General features: G+C 37.2%; 1 protein-coding gene across 3 annotated transcripts in view; it reads right to left on the bottom strand.

The window, feature by feature from the left end:
• UEVLD (UEV and lactate/malate dehyrogenase domains) overlaps positions 1–21,963 on the bottom strand; it is a 118,717-nt gene that overhangs the window by 76,562 nt on the left and 20,192 nt on the right. For 2 of the 3 annotated variants that reach the window (XM_004484256.4, XM_004484259.4), the window contains exons 2-4: positions 10,697–10,781; positions 7,799–7,864; positions 3,076–3,239 (exon numbers count right to left, since the gene is read on the bottom strand). In XM_004484256.4, coding sequence (XP_004484313.2) covers positions 3,076–3,239; positions 7,799–7,864; positions 10,697–10,781 — 315 coding nt within the window. The remainder of the gene's footprint in view (positions 1–3,075; positions 3,240–7,798; positions 7,865–10,696; positions 10,782–21,963) is intronic. The other variant, XM_004484257.4, reaches the window with a different exon arrangement.

Genomic DNA, 21,963 nt, shown 5'->3' with positions numbered 1-21,963 from the left:
CTATATATTCTGCCACCTAATCAATGTTTATTTAAATAAATATCTTGGTCATGATATTTTGTCAAAATGCAATTTATAAGCCTAAGGGGTCCACTGCAAAACTATAGGTAACATTTCTAACCTTGTTTAAATATATACACTGGCATCATAAAAAAGGCAAAACTAAACAATATTGTTTGGGATACATATAAATATTGCAGAAACATTAGAAAAGCAAGGAAATGATCTCCACAAAGTGCAGGAAGAATAATGATCTCTGAAAGACAGGGAAGAAGATACAATTGGACATGAACACACAGGATTTCAAAGGTATTGATAATTTCTTAAGGCAAGTTGTGGGTATACAAGTATTGATGTTACCATCTTTAAATTATCTATTTACATACTTTGGAATGTATATTTCAAAATTTAGGAAAATGTAAATATATATTCTACTATTTACACAAACTACAGATATAATTTGACTTGTTACATGAATCAAGCTGAAATTCTCTCTGTAAAAATGTAGCACATCAAATATATCTAGAGGGAGAGCTGCTGCATATGATACATATCAGCCAGCAGCTCCTGGGACTCAAAATAAAGCGGGATCTAATATTGTGAGTTCAATATCAATTTGGAAGTAGATCTTCTGTAAGCATTAATAAGCATACTTTACGCCACAATTTAGGGTACTTTTTACTCCTAAATCTGGTGAAAATATCACTTACAAATTCTGAAAGCGTGTCCGTCCCTGGTCCCATCTCCCCCCAAACAAGACACTTCAGTTGCCTGGGCAGACATACATTTCAAAAGTAATAAAAGTTCAATAACAGGATTTAAGTGATCTTATTATATTACCTTACAAAACATTTTTTAAAAACCTTACTAAATGCCAGGTGTGAATAGTTACCAGCTGGTAATATGGAAATAAGTCATAAGCTCTAAATAAAATCACTTCATTCAGTATTGATTAAAATTGAAATTGATTGAAATTTAAGTTCCATGAGGTCAAGGAACTTTATCTTTTTTGTTCATTGCTACGTCACAATACCTGGCACAGAGTAGGCATTCAGTAAGTATTTGCTGAACAAATGCATGAATGATACTTAATGAAAAAAAATTTTTTTTAAATTTGTCCCCCGCCATTGTGGCTTACTTTTTGCTGTCTGTTCTGTGTCCATTCACTGCGTGTTTTTTCTGGGTGTGCCTGTCTCCCTTTGTTGCATCATCTTGCTGTGTCAGCTCTCCATGGTGCACAGGCCAGCTTGCCTTCACAAGGAGGCCCTGGGATGCGAATCCAGGGCCTCCCATATAATAGACAGGAGCCCAACTGATTGAGCCACAGCCACTTCCCCAAATGAAAATGTTTTTCTTTTTTAAAGATTTTTTATTTTTTATTTATTTCTCTTCCCTTCTCCCAGTTGTCTGCTTTGTGTGTCCATTCGCTATGTGATCTTCTGTTTTTGCCTGTATTCTTGTCAGCGGCACCTAGAATCTGTGTCTCTTTTGGTTACATCATCTTGCTGCGACAGTTCTCCATGTGTGCGGTGCCATTCCTGGGCAGGCTGCACTTTTTTTGCACTGGGTGGCTCCTACGGGGCACACTCCTTGCGCGTGGGGATCCTCTACGCGGGGGACATTCCTGCGTGGTACGGCTCTCCTTGTGCGCATCAGCACTGTGCATGGGCCAGCTCATCACATGGGTCAGGAGGCCCTGGGTTTGAAATTGGACCTCCCATGTGGTAAGCAGACACCCTATCCATTGAGCCAAATCTGCTTCCCTTAATGAAAATTTTTGAAGAAGCTGTTGACAAAAGTGGTTTTGAAAATGCAGAGCATATAGTTGGTTATTATTCTTTAATGTAAACATAAGGAGAAAATTGAAAAACATTTACAAATCTTGTCATCATAAAAGTGAGTAGCTTGTTTGCAAGAAGCCTTCCTGTGAGATCCACTTTTTTTCACAATGGTCTATTACTTTAACCTTGAGTCTCTGAAGTCTGTCTTACATGTCATTAGAAATGTTTACTCAGGAAACGGACTTGGCCCAGTGGTTAGGGCGTCTGTCTACCACATGGGAGGTCCGTGGTTCAAACCCTGGGCCTCCTTGACCCGTGTGGAGCCGGCCCATGTGCAGTGCTGATGCGTGCAAGGAGTGCCCTGCCATGCAGGGTGTCCCCCGCGTAGGGGAGCCCCACGCGCAAGGAGTGCGCCCCATAAGGAGAGCTGCCCAGCGCGAAAGAAAGTGCAGCCTGCCCAGGAATGGCGCCGCCCACACTTCCCATGCCGTTGACGACAACAGAAGTGGACAAAGAAACAAGAAGCAGCAAATAGACACAGAGAACAGACAACCGGGGGACGGGGGGAATTAAATAAATAAATAAATAAGTCTTAAAAAAAAAAAAAAGAAATGTTTACTCATTATATGTTCTAAGAAAATTTATTTCTGAGATTTGTTATTATCCACAGATTATGCCTTGACTGATCATTATTACAGTAAGTTTATTCACTTGGAGTTTTGGGAAAGCTTCTGTTTTTTCCCTTGCACAAGTATATACAAGTAAAAAGTAAATGGTGTATTATACCTCAATAATTTGATTTAAAAAACTGTGATTAATATGAACAGTCATCTTTAAATTAAAGCAAAAAGACGTCTTTTCTAGAGCAGAATATATACATGTATATACAGAGAGAGGGAGAAAGAGATTTTCTAATAAATCTTGGTAACGTATATAAATGTTTCAAAAATTACAGACCACTATAAAATGAAAATCTACCTTAATTAATTATTATATAAATCTTAACTTCAAGGTATTATATTATTCGAATCCATAAGATTCAATATCCACTTTCCTCTCAATTTCTAACTTTTTTTTTTGGAGGTACTGGGGCTGGGAACTGAACCCAGAACCTCGTATGTAGAAGCCAGAGGTCAACCACTGAGCTACACTGGCTCCCTGCTCAAATTACTTTTAAAGGCCTTATGAAGAATATCACTGAAAAAAAAAATGCACTATTTTACTTATTTATACCATCAGTATCAAAGATTCGGAAATATCAAAACTTTTTGAAGAATATCCAAGTTGATCTTACATGGCTCCAGTTTTGGAGATAGGGCAAGTATATTCTGCCTTGAGCATCCACATGTTTTCCAACTGAGATTCCCATATTTGCAGTTGGCTTCAAGAAGCAAATCGGGGGAGCAAAGGGATGAGAATCCAAAATCCAAAAATGAATTGGTATATTATATGTATTACCTATTTGAGACAAAATAAACACATCTTCAAACAATAATGAAGCATAAACATTCAATATAGCTAGGTGTCATTTTAAAAGTAACATGTAATCTAGTGAAGCTTATATATAAAAAATTTATGTAAATCAAGACCTATTTCTCCTATTTCACCCACATTCACATTGCAGATACGATCCCATTTGGAAAATATCCTTTCAAGAACATCAATAAAACTTTTGAGGAAATTTAATCATGACAACAGCCAGCTTATCCAATTCAATTCAATAAATATTTATGTGGCCATCTCTGCCAGGGATTTGGGATACAGCATCTTCTGGTTGAAAGCTTCTTTGTCCCACCCAAGCAGAGCTATTGTACCTTCCTTGAAAGGTAGGGAATATCTCTATTTTTGTATTTATTCTTCATTGAAATTATTTGCCTACATGTCTATTTCTCCGATTACACTGTAAACTTCTAGACAGGATTGTATCTTAGTCATTTCTACAGCCCCAGAAGCAAATACAGAACCTAATATATTGGCTGGTTGCTTCAAAAAAGTTTCTTATATGAATAGAATGAATGAATAAACAAACAAAAAAAAGAAAACGAATGAACAATGATGATTTTGATACTTGCTATCAGGGAGCTCAGTTACTGCAGATACTGTAACACAAACTGGGTTAGATAACAGCATTCAGAGCTGTAAATAAATTAAGTCACCTTGTCCAGTGGTTTGTTTTTTTTTTTTAAGTCCCCCCCCCCCCACTGTTGTTTGCTCTCTGTGTCCATTCGCTGTGTGTTCTGTGTCAGCTTAGATTCTTGTCAGTGGCACTGGGAATCTGTGTCTTTTTGTTGCATCATCTTGCTGCCTCAGCTCTCTATGTGTGCAGAACCACTCCAGGGCAGGCTGTGCTTTTTTTGCATGGGGTGGCTCTCCTTACAGGGCGCACTCCTTGCACGTGGGGCTCCCCTATGCAGGGGACACCCCTGCGTGGCATGGCACTGCTTGTGCACATCAGCACTGTGCGTGGGCCAGGAGGCCCTGGGTTTGAACCTTAGACCTCTCATGTGGTAGGCACATGCTCTATCAGTTGAGCCAAATCTGCTTCCCTAGTAGTTCTTCAATTTTAATCATGTACATCAGAACTATCTGAAGAACCTGAAAAACATGCAGATACCTGGGACTCACTCTGAAAGTGAGATAAAGCAGGTATGGGATGGGTCCAAGAATCTGTGTTTTAAACAATCTCTCTCTCTGTCTCCTACACATACATACACACAAATTTCAGGAGATTTGGCTGCAAATGGTCCACACATCTTCCTTTTGGGAGCACTCCAGTATTTTCATTTTAGAGAAGAAAAAGTAGGCTCTGTAAATTATAACTACAAGGTCAAAAACTACTTAAGAACAGAGCTGAGATAGGAACTCCAGTGTATATTCTTCCAAATTAAACCATGTAGTCAGAATCTCTCAGCTACCTTGGTTGACAGAAACCTAAAGCTAAAACCTAATATAAGTACAAAGACTAACTTTAGACTAGAAATCTGATAAATTGTTAGTTCTTCAGTTATATCTCCTGATTTTATTCCTGCTTTCATAGTCTCATTGCATATGTCTCTCATTGTAGTTAAGAACACTGCTGCTCAGCAGCAAGAATGCATAGGTTCATATCCCAGGTCTAGCTCCAGTTAAATTCCCATATTACTAGTTATATGACTTTAGGCAAGTTAATTCTCTATGCCTTAATTCTTCCTCTATAAAGTAGGGATCATAATGTTCTTACCCTTATAGGGTTATTGTGAGGATGAAATTAGTGTATGTAAAATGCTTAGAATAGTACCAATCATAGTAAGTACTATGGAAGTGTTAGCTATTTTGCAATTCACTTCAAACCCATTTTGGAATAAGGCAAAAATAAATAATATATAGCTTTCTTTCCACTGCAGTACTTTTTCTTACTAAGGAATTCCTCCTTCCACTGAAAGCTAAATTTTTCATCTTGCTTTCTCCTAAGCACAATGATCCTCAACTCTGTCTACCCACTAGAAACACTTAAGGAACTTTGATATACTAATATCCAGGCTACACCCACAAAGTATCTGATTCAACACGATGGGGTCTGGACAATGGTATATTTTAAAAAGTTCTCCATGTAATTCTAATGTGCAACCAGCACTGAAAATCAGAACATTATGAGATATGTCTAAAACAAAGGGAACAACTAAATTTATGCCAGCAGATCCCAGAACCATGCTCCTCTTCTGCTTTTGTCTAAGTATTTATACCACGGGTATGGGCATAATGATTGGTCCACAGTTAACTCTAAGGTCATAAAATTATCTAGTCATAGCACTATAAAGCAAATGCCTCCTACCCTGCCCATTTACCTTTCAGGTAAAAAGGAAAATAAATCATCACCAAAGAGAGTCAGAACTCCTAGTACAGAGAAAGCCAGATTTGAACTAATAATACAATAAGAACATAATTTAAGTTAGATGTAAAAAGAAAGTTCATACAGATATGACATTATTAAGATTATACACATGTCAAAAGAGTTTATGATGTGATCACACCCTGACACAATCTTAGAAGGATAAGAAGTAATCTAGAAATTTTCTGCAGGTATACATAAGCAACTATTAACAGAAGTTTCATCTGGGGAATAGGAATAGGTGGGAGGTTGGATAGAACCTTAACCTCTTCCCTTCTCTACTGTTTAAATTTTAGTTGGGTCACGTATTATTATTATAATAAAACTAGTTAACCAAAAGAGAGTAATATAGGCAGACAAATAATGATAGCTAACATTTATTGAGTACCTCCTATGTTCAAGGAACTACACCAAGAACTTTGCTTAAATTAATTCACTCCTCACATTTCTAAGGTAGGTTCTATTAACCTATTTTACAGATGAGAGAGAGAAAGGGAGGGAGGGAGGGAAGAAGGGACGGAAGAAGTAAAGAAGGAAAATCAATGTTGCAATTGCATGGCTCTAGGAAAAGCAGACTACCAATAAGGGGCATCTGACTAATGATATTAAGATACCCCTTTATGCCCTCCCACTACCTCTCCCACACAGTACTATAAACGGAAATGCTACAAAGCAGCAATTCACTTAAATTCTAAAGTTCCTTTTTAAATATGCAACTAGCCTTGAAATCACTGACGTAAAAATTGCCCTTTATTCCTCAGAATGAATTACCTTAATCAGCTTTCTTTCTTTCTAACATCTAACCAAGATAAATACAGAAAACAAATAATGGGGGACAGATCTGAGTAAAGTTCTTTAGGCAGCCAGAAGAGAGTCTGAGAGTGTGGCAGGGGAGGAGCAAGGAAGGAATAGAAAAATCAGATTATGCCTGTTCTGCCTAACCCACTCTTCAATTTCTGCACAGAGCCATTGCTAGCTGGTTTCATCTCCAGGTACACTCCTATGCCTGACACAAACAGAATGGCTATGCATTTCCTGAGTGCCTTCTCCATGCCAAATGAGGTGCCACGGTGACACATAAACAGAGGCAGAACAAAACATGAGTGCACCTCCAGCAAAACGCCTTCATGGGGAGAAGAAATTAAGGAGTGTATGCAATGGTCTACCATAAAGCAGCATCTATTTTGAATGAAGTAAAGAAATGCAGCTTCCTGGTATCTTTTGGGCAGTGTATTCCCATCATACAGTGCCAACATACAGTATCCAACCCTCTTTTCAGTGTACCCTCCTCTTTCAAATGCCCATAAGCTCATTTAATCCTAAATTCTTCAGTTAGTAACCAAATAAATTAACTTACTTATTCAGCAAATACTGATCGAGCATTTTCTTTAAGCACAGCACTATATATTAGTAATTTTGGATGTTTTCCCTTCTGGGATTATTTGCATTTTAAAAGAGGAATGAATTTTTTATGGCACCACTTCAGAGAAATATATGAAACCAAACCTAGCATTCTTCAAAACACACATGTAAGAACCTCCTAAGATACATCCTTGAAAGGTTAGTCCTTGTGGAACACAGGCAGAAGCAGGTCTAGACAAATGGGAAGAGTTGTTTTCTTTGAGGCTTAATGCCCTCTGTGTTTTAAAATTTTCCTATTGAAGTTTAAAGTTCCATTCCCTGATATTAACTAGCTGTGTGGCCTTAGAAAATCACTCAACCAGTGTAAGATTCAGTTTCACCCATAAAAAAATGAGGATAATACCACATCATATGGAGGAGAGAGCAGTGGAATAAAACATTAATGCAATGGGAAAAAAGGCAGGACTCCTGCAGTTCGATAGGGGAAAACAAAGATTATTCTCTAGGCCTATGTCTGTTTTGCTCTCCTCTGTACACCAGCTGGTAGTAGAGCAGCAGTCACATAGCTGACAGTATATACACGTTGAACTGAATTGAGTTTGTTAATATTAACTTAGCTCTTCCTTAACTGGTAGATCATCTTGCCATACCCAATAAAGTTCTGTATAGATCACATATGTCTGAAAATACTTTGAGAATGTTATGATACTAAACAAATATAAGTTCTTATAGTAAAAGAACTGCTTGTTTTAGAAAACCTCCATATTTTCCCAAATTCCATACTTACCCTGAAACATCACAGGAATAGTGCCAGTGAAATTCAGCAGGTCTTTCTGGGAACTATCTTTAAAAACTGGTGGTGGGGGGGAAAGTCCCAAAATGTGCAATTAGAAGTAGAAAGAATGGTATTAAAACATATACTCATACATACACATGCACAATCTCTTAAATATCCAAGGAAGCAATAAATAGTTTGACAAGGAAAAATTACTTTGTCTTCTTAAATGGCAAAGGGGACACAGTTGAAAGAACACAGGACTTTGATACTGAAACTCCAAGTTCTAGGTCCATCTTTCTCACTTAGAGGAATGTGACTTTCATTCATTTTAATCTCTTTGACCTTCAGTTTCCTCATTTATTAAATAAAGATAATAAGACTGCTTCACAAAGTTGTCATAAGGATCAACTGAGATAATTAATATGAAAACCCTGAATAAGAAATAAAGCATAAGATGAATGGACATTAGTAAATAATGTCACATATAACAAATCAGTTATCATCACTTTCAGAAATCATGTAACTTTTTTTTGTTTTTTTGTTTTTTGGAGGAACCAGGGATTGAATCGGGGACTCCATACTTGAGAGGCAGGTGCTCAACCAATGAGCTATCTCCACTCCCCACATAACTTTTATAATCAGAAAAAAATATTAGCTTTATATTTTAAAGCAACCTTTTAGAATGATAATCATCTTTGGTTTCTCTAACCTAATTATTCTCAACTTTTTTTCAATCTTCGCATCCCTGAAAATTCAACCTTCTCATCAGCAAGCGGGACACATTCAGAGGGAATCAATGTCCTAATCTCAAGGCTGAATACAAAAACACTACCTCTAGTTTCAAATCATCAAACTGCCTTGGAATGCAGTCCTTTTAATACCTCAGTAATTATATTATTTTGGCAGACAAAGAAACATTCTTTTTTTGTTTTGTTTTTTTTTAAAATATTTTTAAAATTTATTTTTAAAAGATACATAATCACACAAAAGAAACATTCTTAATAGATTTGAAAATCTACTTGGAAGAGGAAGGAGGAAACCAGAAAAATCAAGGCCAAGAGTGCATATAAATGCAAACATTTCTCCTGCACTATCTGAGTAAAAGGAAGCAATGGGTGAAGGGACCACTCCACAGCAAAAAGTGGAAAGAGAGGAGGAGGGGAGCAGGGATTGTTACTTGGGGACACAGAATAACTTAAAAACGTGGTGGAGAAACTATAACTGTAAATATTCATTGTCCAATCAAATTACTAAAAAAGCTAAAATAGAAGTGATTATGATGCATGACTATCATTGGTCTCAGATAATGAAATGTACATTGACAATTAATCCTATAGTTGAGGGTTTAATGGCACTAGAACTTACTTTCTCTAGACAAGGGAAAAATTAGAATAAGAATAAACTGGTATAATAAAGCTTCAAATCTATATGATAAAAAAAGACACTGTAAAGAAAAGATCAAACAAGCAATGTTTGATCGAGGGGCCAGAAAGACATGGATACAAACCCCAATTCTATCCCTTACTAGCCGTGTAATCTTGGGCAAGTTATTTACAATCTCTGAACTTTGGTTTCTTAATCTGTAAAATGAAGGTGATAATCATCACCTAAATGATTTGGTCATGAAAATTATTTAAGATAACACAGATGACATTTGGAAGCATATCTGGCAATCAGTATAATAGCTATTATTATCTCCTAGCTCAGGCACCTCTGCAGCACCAAATAAGCAGGTGCTGATCAAAAGGTCAGTCACGGATGGGCCAGAATCTAACAACTTCTTCCACATATAACCACATTACTTCTAAGAAATATTTTGATACCTCAAGAATTCTGACATATAAATTTTAACAGATATATTTTCTTAACCCAAATAATTTAACCATAAAACATACCCATGTTGAATAAAGAAGGTTCTCAAAACTTTGCATTTTGACTAATTCATGGATCCTGAAATTAATTTAGTGAATTTCAACCAGGATTTGTTTTCAGATGGAATGGAATAAAAGAAATAATGTCAGAGTGTGTGTAGTATTTTAGATATGTATGTATGGGGTCATAATATAAAATGTGTTTTCAAGAGTGAGTTCTCACAAGAAATTTTTGAGAGACAATAAAGTAAAATCTTTCTTATATAACCAGATCCTCATATTAAGTGCTTGAGATAACCAAAACCAAAAAACAATTTAGAACTTGCTAGCATTTTATTAAAACTTTAGAACCAACCATTTTTGTAGTAAGAATAACTGCCCTTCAAAGACATCCACACCGTAATCACCGGAATGTTTGAATATGTTGCCTTATTTGCAAAAGGGACTGTTTAGGATAGCACTTTTTAGGACTCTGAGATGGAGAGATTATCCTATATTATCCAGATGGAATCAATCTGATCACAGTGACCCTTAAAAGCAGAGAATATTTCTTAGCTGTTTTCAGAGGGAGTTCTGACTACAGAAGAATTGTCACAGAGATGCAACACTGCTGGCTTTGAAGATGGAGGAAGCAGATCTTGAGCCAACTAATATGGGTGGCCTCTAGAAAACAGAAAAGGCAAGGAAACAGATTTTCCCCCAGAGCTACCAGAAAGGAACACAGATCTGGTGACACCTTAATTTTAACCCAGCCTTCTAATCTACAGAGACCAAGTTGGACTTCTTACCTACAGACTTCAAGAAAATAAATTTGTTTTAACCTACTAAGTTTGTGGTAATTTATTATAGCATGAATAGAAAATTAGTATAATATATGTTTTATATTAACTTAAATTTCCTCAGAAATTAGAGGCTACAAAGTATAACTTAAAATGAGGGGCTAAAAGAGAGAAATGAGAAATTATGATTTTGCAGCTCTCTAGGACCAAACAATAGTTCAAATAACTGAGCAAAAATTGGAGAATACGGTTCTTACCATAGGTGTCCATAGAATATCTGAAATGTGGGAAAAACACATTTACATTCTTTAATTCTTCCACGGTTAGATCCCTGAACTTGTACTGAAAAGAAAAAAATAAGCATGGTGTCAGAATAAAACTATCAACAAGAGAACAACTATTAATACAATTAACATTTAACTGAACATAAAAGAAAATGAAAGTTAGAGAATCAAAGTAACGTGCTGTGTTACACAGTAAGTTAAGTAATGATGACAGAGCTCAATTTCAGGGCCTAGATCCTTTATTCACTGTATTAGTCAGCCAAAGGTGCTGATACAAAATACCAGAAATTGGTTGGTTTTTATAAAGGGTATTTATTTGGGGTAGAAGCTTACAGTTACCAGGACATAAAACATAAGTTACTTCCCTCACCAAAATCTTTTGACACATGTTGGAGCAAGATGGCTGCCAACATCTGCCAGGGTTCAGGCTTCTTGGCTTCCTCTCTTTCTGGGGTTCATTTCTCTCAGGCTCAGTTCCTTTGTTTTCTCCACAAGGCCAGCTGTAGACTATCAGGCAACCAGTTCTGTCTCTCTCCACAGGGCTTTTGCCATGTCTAAGGAGCCACCTCTATTCTTCTGTGTTCTTCTCTTGTGTGTTCACTTCCCGGGCTCCAGTTCAAAACTCCAGCATCAACAACTCCAACTCTATCCTTTGCCAGGTCTTTTATCTGTGAGTCCCCACCCACCAAGAGGCGAGGAGTCAACACCCCAATGACATGGCCCAATCAAAGCCCTAATCATAATTTAATCACACCCAGGTACAGACCAGTTTACAAACATAATCCAGTATCTATTTTTGGAATTCATGAACCATATCAAACTGCTATACTCGCTATATCAAACTGCCTCCAAATATCTTGTTAGAGCTTAAGATAAAGGGCAAGATAAACCACCACTTTCACCATTGTTAAATATCTGGCTCTCATTCTTGACTACCTCATTTACTCAGGACACTTTGAATTTGTTCCTGTCCTCTTGGTACTGAATTCTGGGCTTCAGATGGAACACAGAAAGTATGCAAAGATTTGCAGCCAGATTGAAAAAACTGCCTCCTCATTCATCCAGATGTACTCCCAGAAATGTTGCTTTGGTTGCCTTGTGGGCAAGGTGTTAAAATTCTTTGAACCTATTTTCTCAATTGCAGAGGAAAATAATACCCACCTCAAGTACTCATGGTGAGTAATAAGTGAAAGAAAAACAGGACAGAGAGAGTTGGAGGGGAATGTAAGAACAACTAAAAGGACAAAAGGAGAAATAAAAACAACATACATAAACCAAAAGAAAATACGGCTAATATAAGTTCCTTGAGCATAATAACACTGAATGTTAATGGATTAAACCTTCCAGTCAAGAGACAAAGACTGGCAGAATGGATAAGAAAACATGACCCATTTATATGCTGTCTACAAGAAACCCACCTTAGACCCAGGGATTCAAGGAAGGTGCAAGTGTATGGTTGGAAAACAATCTTAAAAGGAAACAATAACCAAAAAAGGGTGGGAGGAGCTATACAAATATTGGACAAAATAGACTTTAAATGAAAAACTATTTTAAGACACAAAGATGAACACTATGTATTAGTAAAAGGGGTACTCTTTCAAGAAGAAAGAGCAATCATAAACATTTATGCACCTAACTAGTGTGCCTCAAAATACAAGAGGCAAAAACTAAGTGGAGAAAGAGATGCCTCTACAATTATAATGGGGGATTTTAATACACCATTATCATGATTAGACAGAACATCTTGACAGTCAGTAAATGAACAAAGACTTTGCACAATACATTAGAGGATCTGGACCTAATAGACATTCACACACATTACACACAAATACAGAGGGATATATATTCTTCTTGAATGCACATGGATCATTCTCCAAGATAGACCACATGCTAGGTCACAGAAAAATTCTCAATGAATTCAGAAAGACTGAAATTATACAAAGTAATTTCTCTGACCACAATGGAATGAAGCTGGAAATCAGTAAGGGACAGAGACCAGATCAGGCACAAAGATAAGGAAGTTTACAACACACTCTCATACAAAGAGTGGTCAAGGAGGAAATTTCAAAAGAAATCAGTAACTACCTTGAAATAAATGAAAATGACAACACAACATATCAAAACTTGTGGGATGCAGCAAAAGCTGTACCAAGAGGGAAATTCATAGTCATAAAATGCATTTATCAAAAAAGAAGAGCTAAAATCAAAGACCTAACTGTATACCTAGAGGAATTAGAGAAAGACCCCGAAGGAAGCAGAAAGAAGGAAATAAAAAAGATTAGAGCAGAACTAAATGAAATAGAAAATAAGAAAGCACTAGAAAAAATAAAACCAAAAACTGGTTTTTTGTTGTTTTTTTTAAATGCACCCATTTTAATTATACAATTCAATGTGTTTTTACAAATATATATCATACACAACAAAGACACACAATATTTCCATCACTTTCAAAAGCTTCCTTGGGCTCTTCACAGCTATTCCCACTCTACCCGCAGTCCTAGACAACTACTGTTCTATCTTCTGCCACTGCAGATTAGTTTACATTTTCTAGAATTTCAAATTAATGGAATCATAAGAGGATGTACTCTTTGGTGTCTGGCTTCTTTCAGTATAATGTTTTTGAAAATAATCCATGTTGTGTCTATCAGTAGTCTGTTCCTTTCGATTGTTGAGTAGTTTTTTTTTTATCTTTTTTTAAAATTAAAGTTAATAGATCACAAGGAATTTTACATTAAAAAAGATAAAAAAACAAAACATAAGAGGTTCCCATATACCCCACTCCCACCCCCTACCACATTATTTTTGTAAATTGTATTTTTTGAAGATATATATATCACACAAAAAATATTACACTAAAAAATAATAAGAGGTTCCTGTACACTCCCCACCCCACTCCTCCCACACCAACAACCTCCCTCATCATTGGAGCACACTCATTGCACTTGGTGAACACATTTTGGGGCACTGCTGCACATACAGATAATTATTTACCCTGTAGTTCGCACTCTCCCCCAGTACATTCAGTGGGTTATGGCAGGATATATAAAGTCCAGCATCTGACCCTGCAATATCATTAAGGACAACTCAAAATCCCAAAAATGCCCCCACATCACATCACTTCTACCCTTTCCCTGCCCTCAGCAACTACTGTGGCCACTTTCTCCACCTCCATGCTAAAATTTCTTTTATTACTCATCACAATAGTTTTATAGTAGAATATCAGTAAGTCTACTCTAGTCCATATTCTCTAGTCCATATTATTCCTCCATTCTGCGGACCCTGGGATGGTGATGTCCTCTCCACCTCTAGATCAAGAGGGGGCTTAGATTCCACATGGATGATGGATACAATTTCTCTGCTTACAGTTGTAGGCACTCTTGATTCCCTGGTGTGGTGGTTGGCCATCTTCACCTCCCTGTTAGCTGAACTGGGTAACACCAACAAACCAGAGAGTAGGAGTCGCCACTCTGCTGGGGCTCAGGGTCCAGCTGGCTCATGGGCAGTCCAGAGATTCAAGTCTCCTGAGTATGGACCATCCCTAGCATCAACCACAGGTTCAATAAAAGTGACAGAAGAGGCATGTGTAGAAAATCACATCTGAGTCCAGCACTGTCACATGCAGAAGCACAAATTCCAAAGTAGGGCCCTCTGACATGGCACAGAGCTCCAAATCCATCTGCCATGACTACATACCCTGTGGATCTCCATAGTCTTCAGGAGAACCAGTACCTAGGGTTATATCTACTTTGGCTTTTTCTGGGGTCCTGTTGAGGTGTACATAAGTGTGACCCCTCTGATGATGTCCCGACTCTTTTTGGAAGACTCTTAGCCATATCAAAAACTGGTTCTTTGAGATCAAAAAACTGATAAACCCTTAGCTAGACTAACAAAGAAAAAAAGAGAGAAGATGCAATATACAAAATAAGAAATGAGAAAGGGGATAGCACCACTGACACCACAGAAATAAAGACTATCATAAGAGGATACCTTGAAAAATTGTATGTCAACAAGAAGGATAATTTAGAGGAAATGGACAATTCCTAGAAACATACAAGCAGACTACATTGATGAAAGAAGAAACTGATGAACTCAACGGACCAATCACAAGAAATAGAATCAGTTATCAAAAGCTTCCCAACTAAGAAGAGCCCAGAACCAGACAGCTTCACAGGTGAATTCTACCAAACATTCCGGAAAGAACTAATACCAATCCTGCTTAAACTCTTCCAAAAGACAGAAGTGGAAGGAACACTGCCTAACTCATTCTATGATGCCAATATTACTCTAATATCAAAGCTCAATCTCTCTAATGAACCTAGATGCTAAAATCTTCAACAAAATACTTGCTAATCATATTCAACAACACACCAAATGAATTATACACAATGACCAAGTGGGGTTCATCCTGGGTATGCAAGGATGGTTCAACATAAGAAAATCAATCAATGTAATGCACCCCATAAATAGATCAAAAGAATAAAATTACATGACCATCTCCATAGACGCAGAAAGAGCATTTGACAAAATATAGCACCTTTCCTGATAAAAGCACTGCAAAAGAAAGGATTAGAAGAAACTTTCTGAACATGATAAAGGCTATATATGAAAAACCCACAGCTAACCTCATATACAATGGTGAAAGCCTAAAAGCTTTCCCTCTAAGATTAGGAACAAGACAAGGATGCCCACTATCACCACTCCAATTTAACACTGTGTTGGAAGTACCTGCTAGAGCACTGAGGCAAGAAAAAGATATAAAAGGCATCCAAATTGGAAAGGAGTAAGTCAAAATCTCACTATTTGCAGACAACATGATCCTATACATAGAAAGCCCTAAGAAACCCATAACAAAGCTTTTAGAATTTATAAATGAGTTCCATAAAGTCACAGGTTATAGGACCAATGTGCAAAAATCAGTAGCATTTCTGTACACCAATGAGCAATCTGAGGAGGAAATCAAGAAACAAATACCATTTACAATAGTAACTAAAAAAATCAAAGACCTAGGAATAAATTTAACTAAAGATGTAAATGACTTATACACAGAAAACTACACAACACTGTTAAAAGAAATCAAAGAAGACCTTTATAAATGGAAGAATACTCCCTGTTCATGGATAGGAAGACTAAATATTATTAAGATGTCTATCCTACCTAAACTAACCTACAGATTTAATGCAATCCCAATAAAAATCAACACAGCATTTTTTACTGAATTGGAAACCTAACTGAAATTTATTTGAAAGGGCAAGAGCCCCTGAATAGCCAAAGACATACTGAAAAAGAAAAATGAAATCAGAGGAATCATACTACCTGACTTTAAAACATACTACAAAGCTACAGTGGTCAAAACTGCATGGTATTGGCACAAGGACCGACATATTAACCAATGGAACTGAACTGAGAAATGTGATATAGATCCTCGCATATACAGTCATTTGATATTCGACAAGGCAACCAAGCCCAATCAACTGGGAGAGAACGGCCTCTTCAAAATGATGCTTGGAGAACTGGATATCCATATCCAAAAGAATGAGAGATGAACACCATCTCACACCTTATTCAAAAATCAACTCGAGTGGATTAAAGATCTAAATATAAGAGCCAAGACCATAAAGACGTTGGAAGAAAATGTAGGGAAGCATCTACAGGACCTTATAAGAGGAAATGGCTTCATGAACTTCACACCCAAAGCACAAGCATTGAGAGAAAAAATAGATAAACGGGACCCCCTCAAAATTAAAACCTTTTATACCTCAAAGGAGTTTATCAAGAAAGTGAAAAGACAGCTTACCCAATGGGAGAAAATATTTGGTAACCATATATCTGAAAGGAGCCTAATATCTAGCATATATAAAGAAATCCTATATCTCAAAAATAAAAAGACAAAAAACTCATTAAAAAAATGAACAAGTAATTTGAACAGAACCTTCTCCAAAGAAAAAATACAAAGGCTAAAATGCACATAAAAAGATGCTTAACATCACTACCTATTAGGGAAATGCAAATCAAAACTACAATGAGATACCATCTTATACCCATTAGACTGGAGGCTATTAAAAAAACAGAGGACAACAAATGTTGGAGAGGATGTGGAGGAACGGGAACCCTCATCCACTGCTGGTGGGAATGTAGAATGGTCCAGCCATTGTGGAGGACAGTTTGGCAGTTCCTCAAAAAACTAACTATAGGGAAATGGATGTGGCTCAACCAAGTGGGTTCCCATCTATCATATAGGAGGTCCAGGGTTCAGTGCCCAGGGCCTCCTGTTAAGGGAAAACTGGCCCATGCAGCAAGCTGGCCCACGCGGATGCTAGCCCACGCTGGAATTCCACCCCACGCAGGAGTGCCAGCTGACGCTGAGAGCTGGCACAGCAAGATGATACAACAAGAGACACAGAGAGAAAATAAGAAGACATAGCAGAACAGGGAGTTGGGGTGGCGCAAGAGAGGAATCGCCTCTCTCCCACTCCAGAAGGTCCCAGGATTGGTTCCCAGAGACGCCTAATGAGAATACAAGCAGACACAGAAGAACACACAGCGAATGGACACAGAGAACACATAACAGGGGGAACGGGGCAGGGAGGGGGGTAGAAATAAATAAAATACATCTTTAAAAAAAAAAACTAACTATAGATCTGCCATATGACCCAACAATTCCACCACTGGGTATATACCCAGAAGTGAAAGGACACGAACAGATACATGCACATCAATGTTCATAGTGGCATTATTCACTATTGCCAAAAGATGGAATCAAAGCAAATGCCCATCAACAGATGAATGGATAAACGAAATGTGGTGTATATACATACAATGAAATATTACTCAGCTCTAAGAAGGAATACAGTACTAACACATGGGATGACATGGACAAATCTTGAGGACCTTACGTTGAGTGAAACCAGCCAGGCATTGAAAGACAAATATTACATGACCTCTCTGATATGAATTAAACAAATTGAGCAGACTCAGAGAGCTAGAGTCTGGAAGATAGGGTTACAGGAAAGGGAAATAGAAAGGGAGAAGCAAGTTGTGAGCTAATGTCCATATGGGTAAAATCTATGATAACTTGGAAGTGAGTAGTTGTGCAGAGAAGGGATATGACAAGGATGGGTTGGGCGATGCAAACTTGACAGGAGGGTAGGGTGGGGAGGATGCGTTGGATAGTCCATGGAACTGGGTGGAGGGTTGGGGAGTAAGCAGGTAAGCACTGGGGATTGGCAGGTATGTGGCTGAAACTACACTGTTGAGAAAGCCCTTTTGGCAATATGACAAGGAAGGTTACTGGTTTAGGGTATTGGATGGAGGGTCATTTGGGACAGGGAGCACCTGGGGCGGTCTTCTAGAGAATGTGCAAGTGATCGTTTTGTCATAGTGTGTTGTATCAGTGTGGGGATACCCACATAATGAGTGGAAGGACTTGGACTCCCATCCTGGGGAGGCCCAATATGTTCTCAAACAGAGGAGCATGGGTGGTTCCTAATAGGGAAGAACAGACCAGTGTGTCAAGCCCTCAGTGTTGTTGCAACAATGAATTTTGTTCTTTAAGGAGTGAAGCCTGGTGGTCGCAGTAGGCCCCGAGGGGAAGGGGAGAAAGGAATAGAATAGATGGAAGAGAGGGTATTTAGGAGGTAATGGAAGTGTTCTGCATGATCTTGTAATGACGGATACAGGCCATGTCAAATTTCATCAAAAATTTATAAAAGTGTATGGTCCAGTTTAGTAGTAATATTTTGACAATGCTCTTAAATTATTAGTTAAAAAGGTTTAAGAACAATGCAAGTTATTGGTGGTAGGGTAAGATGTTATATATGTTTGTTTGATGTTATATGTTTGTTTTGCAAGTTCACAACTTACACTTATTGTTTATGTATGAGTGATATATTTGGTCCAAAATGTAAACCATAATGTAAACCATTGACCATACTTAGTAGCTATGTTGCAATATTTGTACATCAGTTGTAACAAATGTACCATCCACATGTAAAAAGGTTATTAACAGGGAAGGGGAAAAGGGGGAGGATGTTGAGTATATAGGAATTCCCTATATTCTTTATGTGACTTTACTGTGACCTAAAACTTTTTTGAAGACAAAATGAAAAAATGTAAGACACTGGGGAAGAAATGGAAGGAAATGCCACTGTACATACAGGACAACAGATATTACAGTGATGAAAGGCAAAATGTCAAAAGAAATTTTTTATTTAAGTATTTTTCATTTTTTAATACCCCAATTTTCTTTACTTTTTCACTTTTAGTTTTAGTTTTTCTAAAGTATTATATATTTTATTTCTTATGTTTAAACCTATCATTATTATTTCATTTTCCTATTAATTGAATTTGGTGATATTCTTGGCTTCATTTATGAAGAAGTTTTGGGTCACAGAAGGGACACAATTTTGGCAGAGGAGGATCATTGGTGTGGGGTGTCAGTGATAGGGGATACATGGAGGAAGTTTGCCTGGGCATACATATAAGGTATATAAATATGTTCAAATATTCATGGGGCATTGCCACAGTGGGTAGAAATTCACACAACAACCGAAAGAATACTGAATTCCTATCCTGGGGAGCTCTGCCACATTCTCTAATGGAACCGCATCAATCCCCTAAGTACAGGGGCAATGACTAGTGAAGAAGGATGGTCCATTGATGGGTCCTTGATATTGACGTCTATGCTCATGAGACTTTGCTCTTGAAATTGCAGCTTAGCATAGTGTTGCAGGGTGCAACTCCTACACTCCTATGGTCATGGTAGATAGCTCTGGAGTTTGGTGCCTTGCCAGTAGGCCCTACTTTGGAGTTTGTGCTACCAAGAGTGACAGAGTTGGAATCAGATGTGACTTCTCTACACCTCTTGTCCCTTTTATTTGAACCTGGAGTTGGTAGGTATACGTCCAAGAGACTCGAATCTCTGGGCTGTCCATGCGCCAGCTAGGCCCTGAGCCTGAGCAGAGCTGCAACATCTACTCTCCAGTTCATTGGACTCACCCAGGACAACTAACAAGGAGGTGAGGATGAAAAACCACCATACCAAGGAACCAAGAGGGTCTACAACTGTAAGAAAGAGGAGACCCATCCATTAGTCATATAGGATCAAAGCCCCCTCTCAATTAGAAGGGGACTGGACATCACCATCGCAGAATCCTCAGGACTGGGGAATAAAATATGGGCTAAAGTGAACTTTCTGGTACTCTTTTATAGCCTTATTTTGATTCTAGCAACGGAAGAAATTATAACATTAATGTGGAGACAGTGGCCACTGGAGGTGCTGAAGTGTGGGAAAGGGAAAAAGAGGTGTAATATGGGGACATTTTTAGGACTTAGAATTGTTTTGAATGACATTGCAATGACAGATAGAGGACTTTATATATATATATACATTATATTGAGTAGGAAAGAGTGTAAATTACAATGTAAACTATAATCCATGCTTACTGGCAATGCTCCAAATGTGGTCATCAATTGCAATGAGCGTACCACACTAATGAAAGAAGTTGTTAATGAGGGAAAAAGAGGGAGGTGTGGGGAGTGGGGCATATGGGAATCCCTTATATTTTTTATGTAACATTTTATGTTAATCTAAGTATCTTTCAAAAATAAATAAAAAATATATTTAAAAAAATACATTAAGAGTTTATTACTGGTGGGAGGGGGAGGAGATGGGGTATATGGGAATCCCCTACATTTTTGATGTAACAGTTATGTAATCTAAAGTTCCTTAAATAAAAAACACTACACTCATAAAGTTACCTTAAACTATAAAAAAGTCTCCCCCCGCCAAAAGAGTCTATTACTGTTCTGTGGTAGTAGCACAACACTGTGAATGTAATTAATACCACTGAATTGTATACTTGGAAGTTGTTAAAATAGGACATTTTATTTTTATATGTTACCACAATAAAAAAAAATAAAAACAACAACTATATAGTAATACTTACACAGAGGGCAAATGATAGGGAACATGGAGTAAAATATAATAAGTGTTATAAAATATTAACAACAGGTGAATATGGATAAAGGGTATATAGATTGTGCAGCTTTTTTGTAAGTTTGAAATTATTACAAATTTTTTAAAGTCTATTACAGTTCCAGATATGAAATTAAGAAAGCAATTCCATTTACAAGAGTATCAGCAACAATAAAATACTTAGGAATAAATTTAACAAAAAATTACAAAACTTATATTCTGAAAACTGCAAAACATTGTTGAAAGAAATTAAAGACCTAACTAAGTGGAAAGACAACCCATGTTTAAGTATCAAAAGACTTAATATTGTTAAATGTCAATACTACAGATGTACTACAATCCCTATTCAACTACCAACTAGCTTCTTTTGTAGAAATTTATAAGGCAATCCTAAAATTCAAAACAGCCAGAAAAGCCAAAACAATTTTGAGAAAGAACAAAGTTGGAGGAGACAGTTCCCAATTTCAAAATTTACTACAAAGGTACAATAATCAAGAAAGTGTAACAATGGCATTAATATAGAGATACAGAATGATGGAATAAAAGTGGGAGTACAGGAAAAAACCTTAGATTTATGGTCAACTGAATTAAAATAAAATTTATTAGAGCAGTTGCAGATTTATAGATAATTATGCAGAAAGTACAGAGTTCCCATATACTCCCCTCTCACACACACAATTTTCCCTATTATTAACATATTGCATTAGTGTGGTACTTTTGTTACAACTAATGAAGCAATATTAAGCTATTAACTTCAGTGCACTGTTTACATTAGGGTCCACTCTGTGTTATGTGTGTGTATGTGTGTGGTAACATAACCTAAAATTTCCCATTTTATCCCTTTACAAATATACAATTCAGTGTTATTAATTACAATGCCAAAGTTGGACCTCTATCACCATCACCCATTGCCAAAACTTTTGCATCACCCCAACCAGAATCTTCATACCAATTAAACATTAACTTCCCATTCCCTTCCCTCACCTGGTCCCTATTAACCTGTATTCAAGTTTCTGACTCTATGAATATGCATATTCTGCTTATTTCATATGTGTGAAATCATACAGCATTTGATCTTTGTATCTTATTTCACTCAACATGATGTCTTCAAGGTTTATCCAGGTTGTAGCATGCATCAGAATTTCATTCCTGTTTATGACTGAATTCTATTTCACTGTTTATCCATTCATTTATTGATGGGCCCTTGGGTTGTGTCCATCTTTTGGCAATTGAGAATAATGCCACTATGAACAATGGCATGCAAATA

This window comes from Dasypus novemcinctus, chromosome 10 (genome assembly GCF_030445035.2).
Source record: "Dasypus novemcinctus isolate mDasNov1 chromosome 10, mDasNov1.1.hap2, whole genome shotgun sequence".
Lineage (NCBI taxonomy): Eukaryota > Metazoa > Chordata > Mammalia > Cingulata > Dasypodidae > Dasypus > Dasypus novemcinctus.
This window is presented reverse-complemented; position numbering and strand designations above follow the sequence as displayed.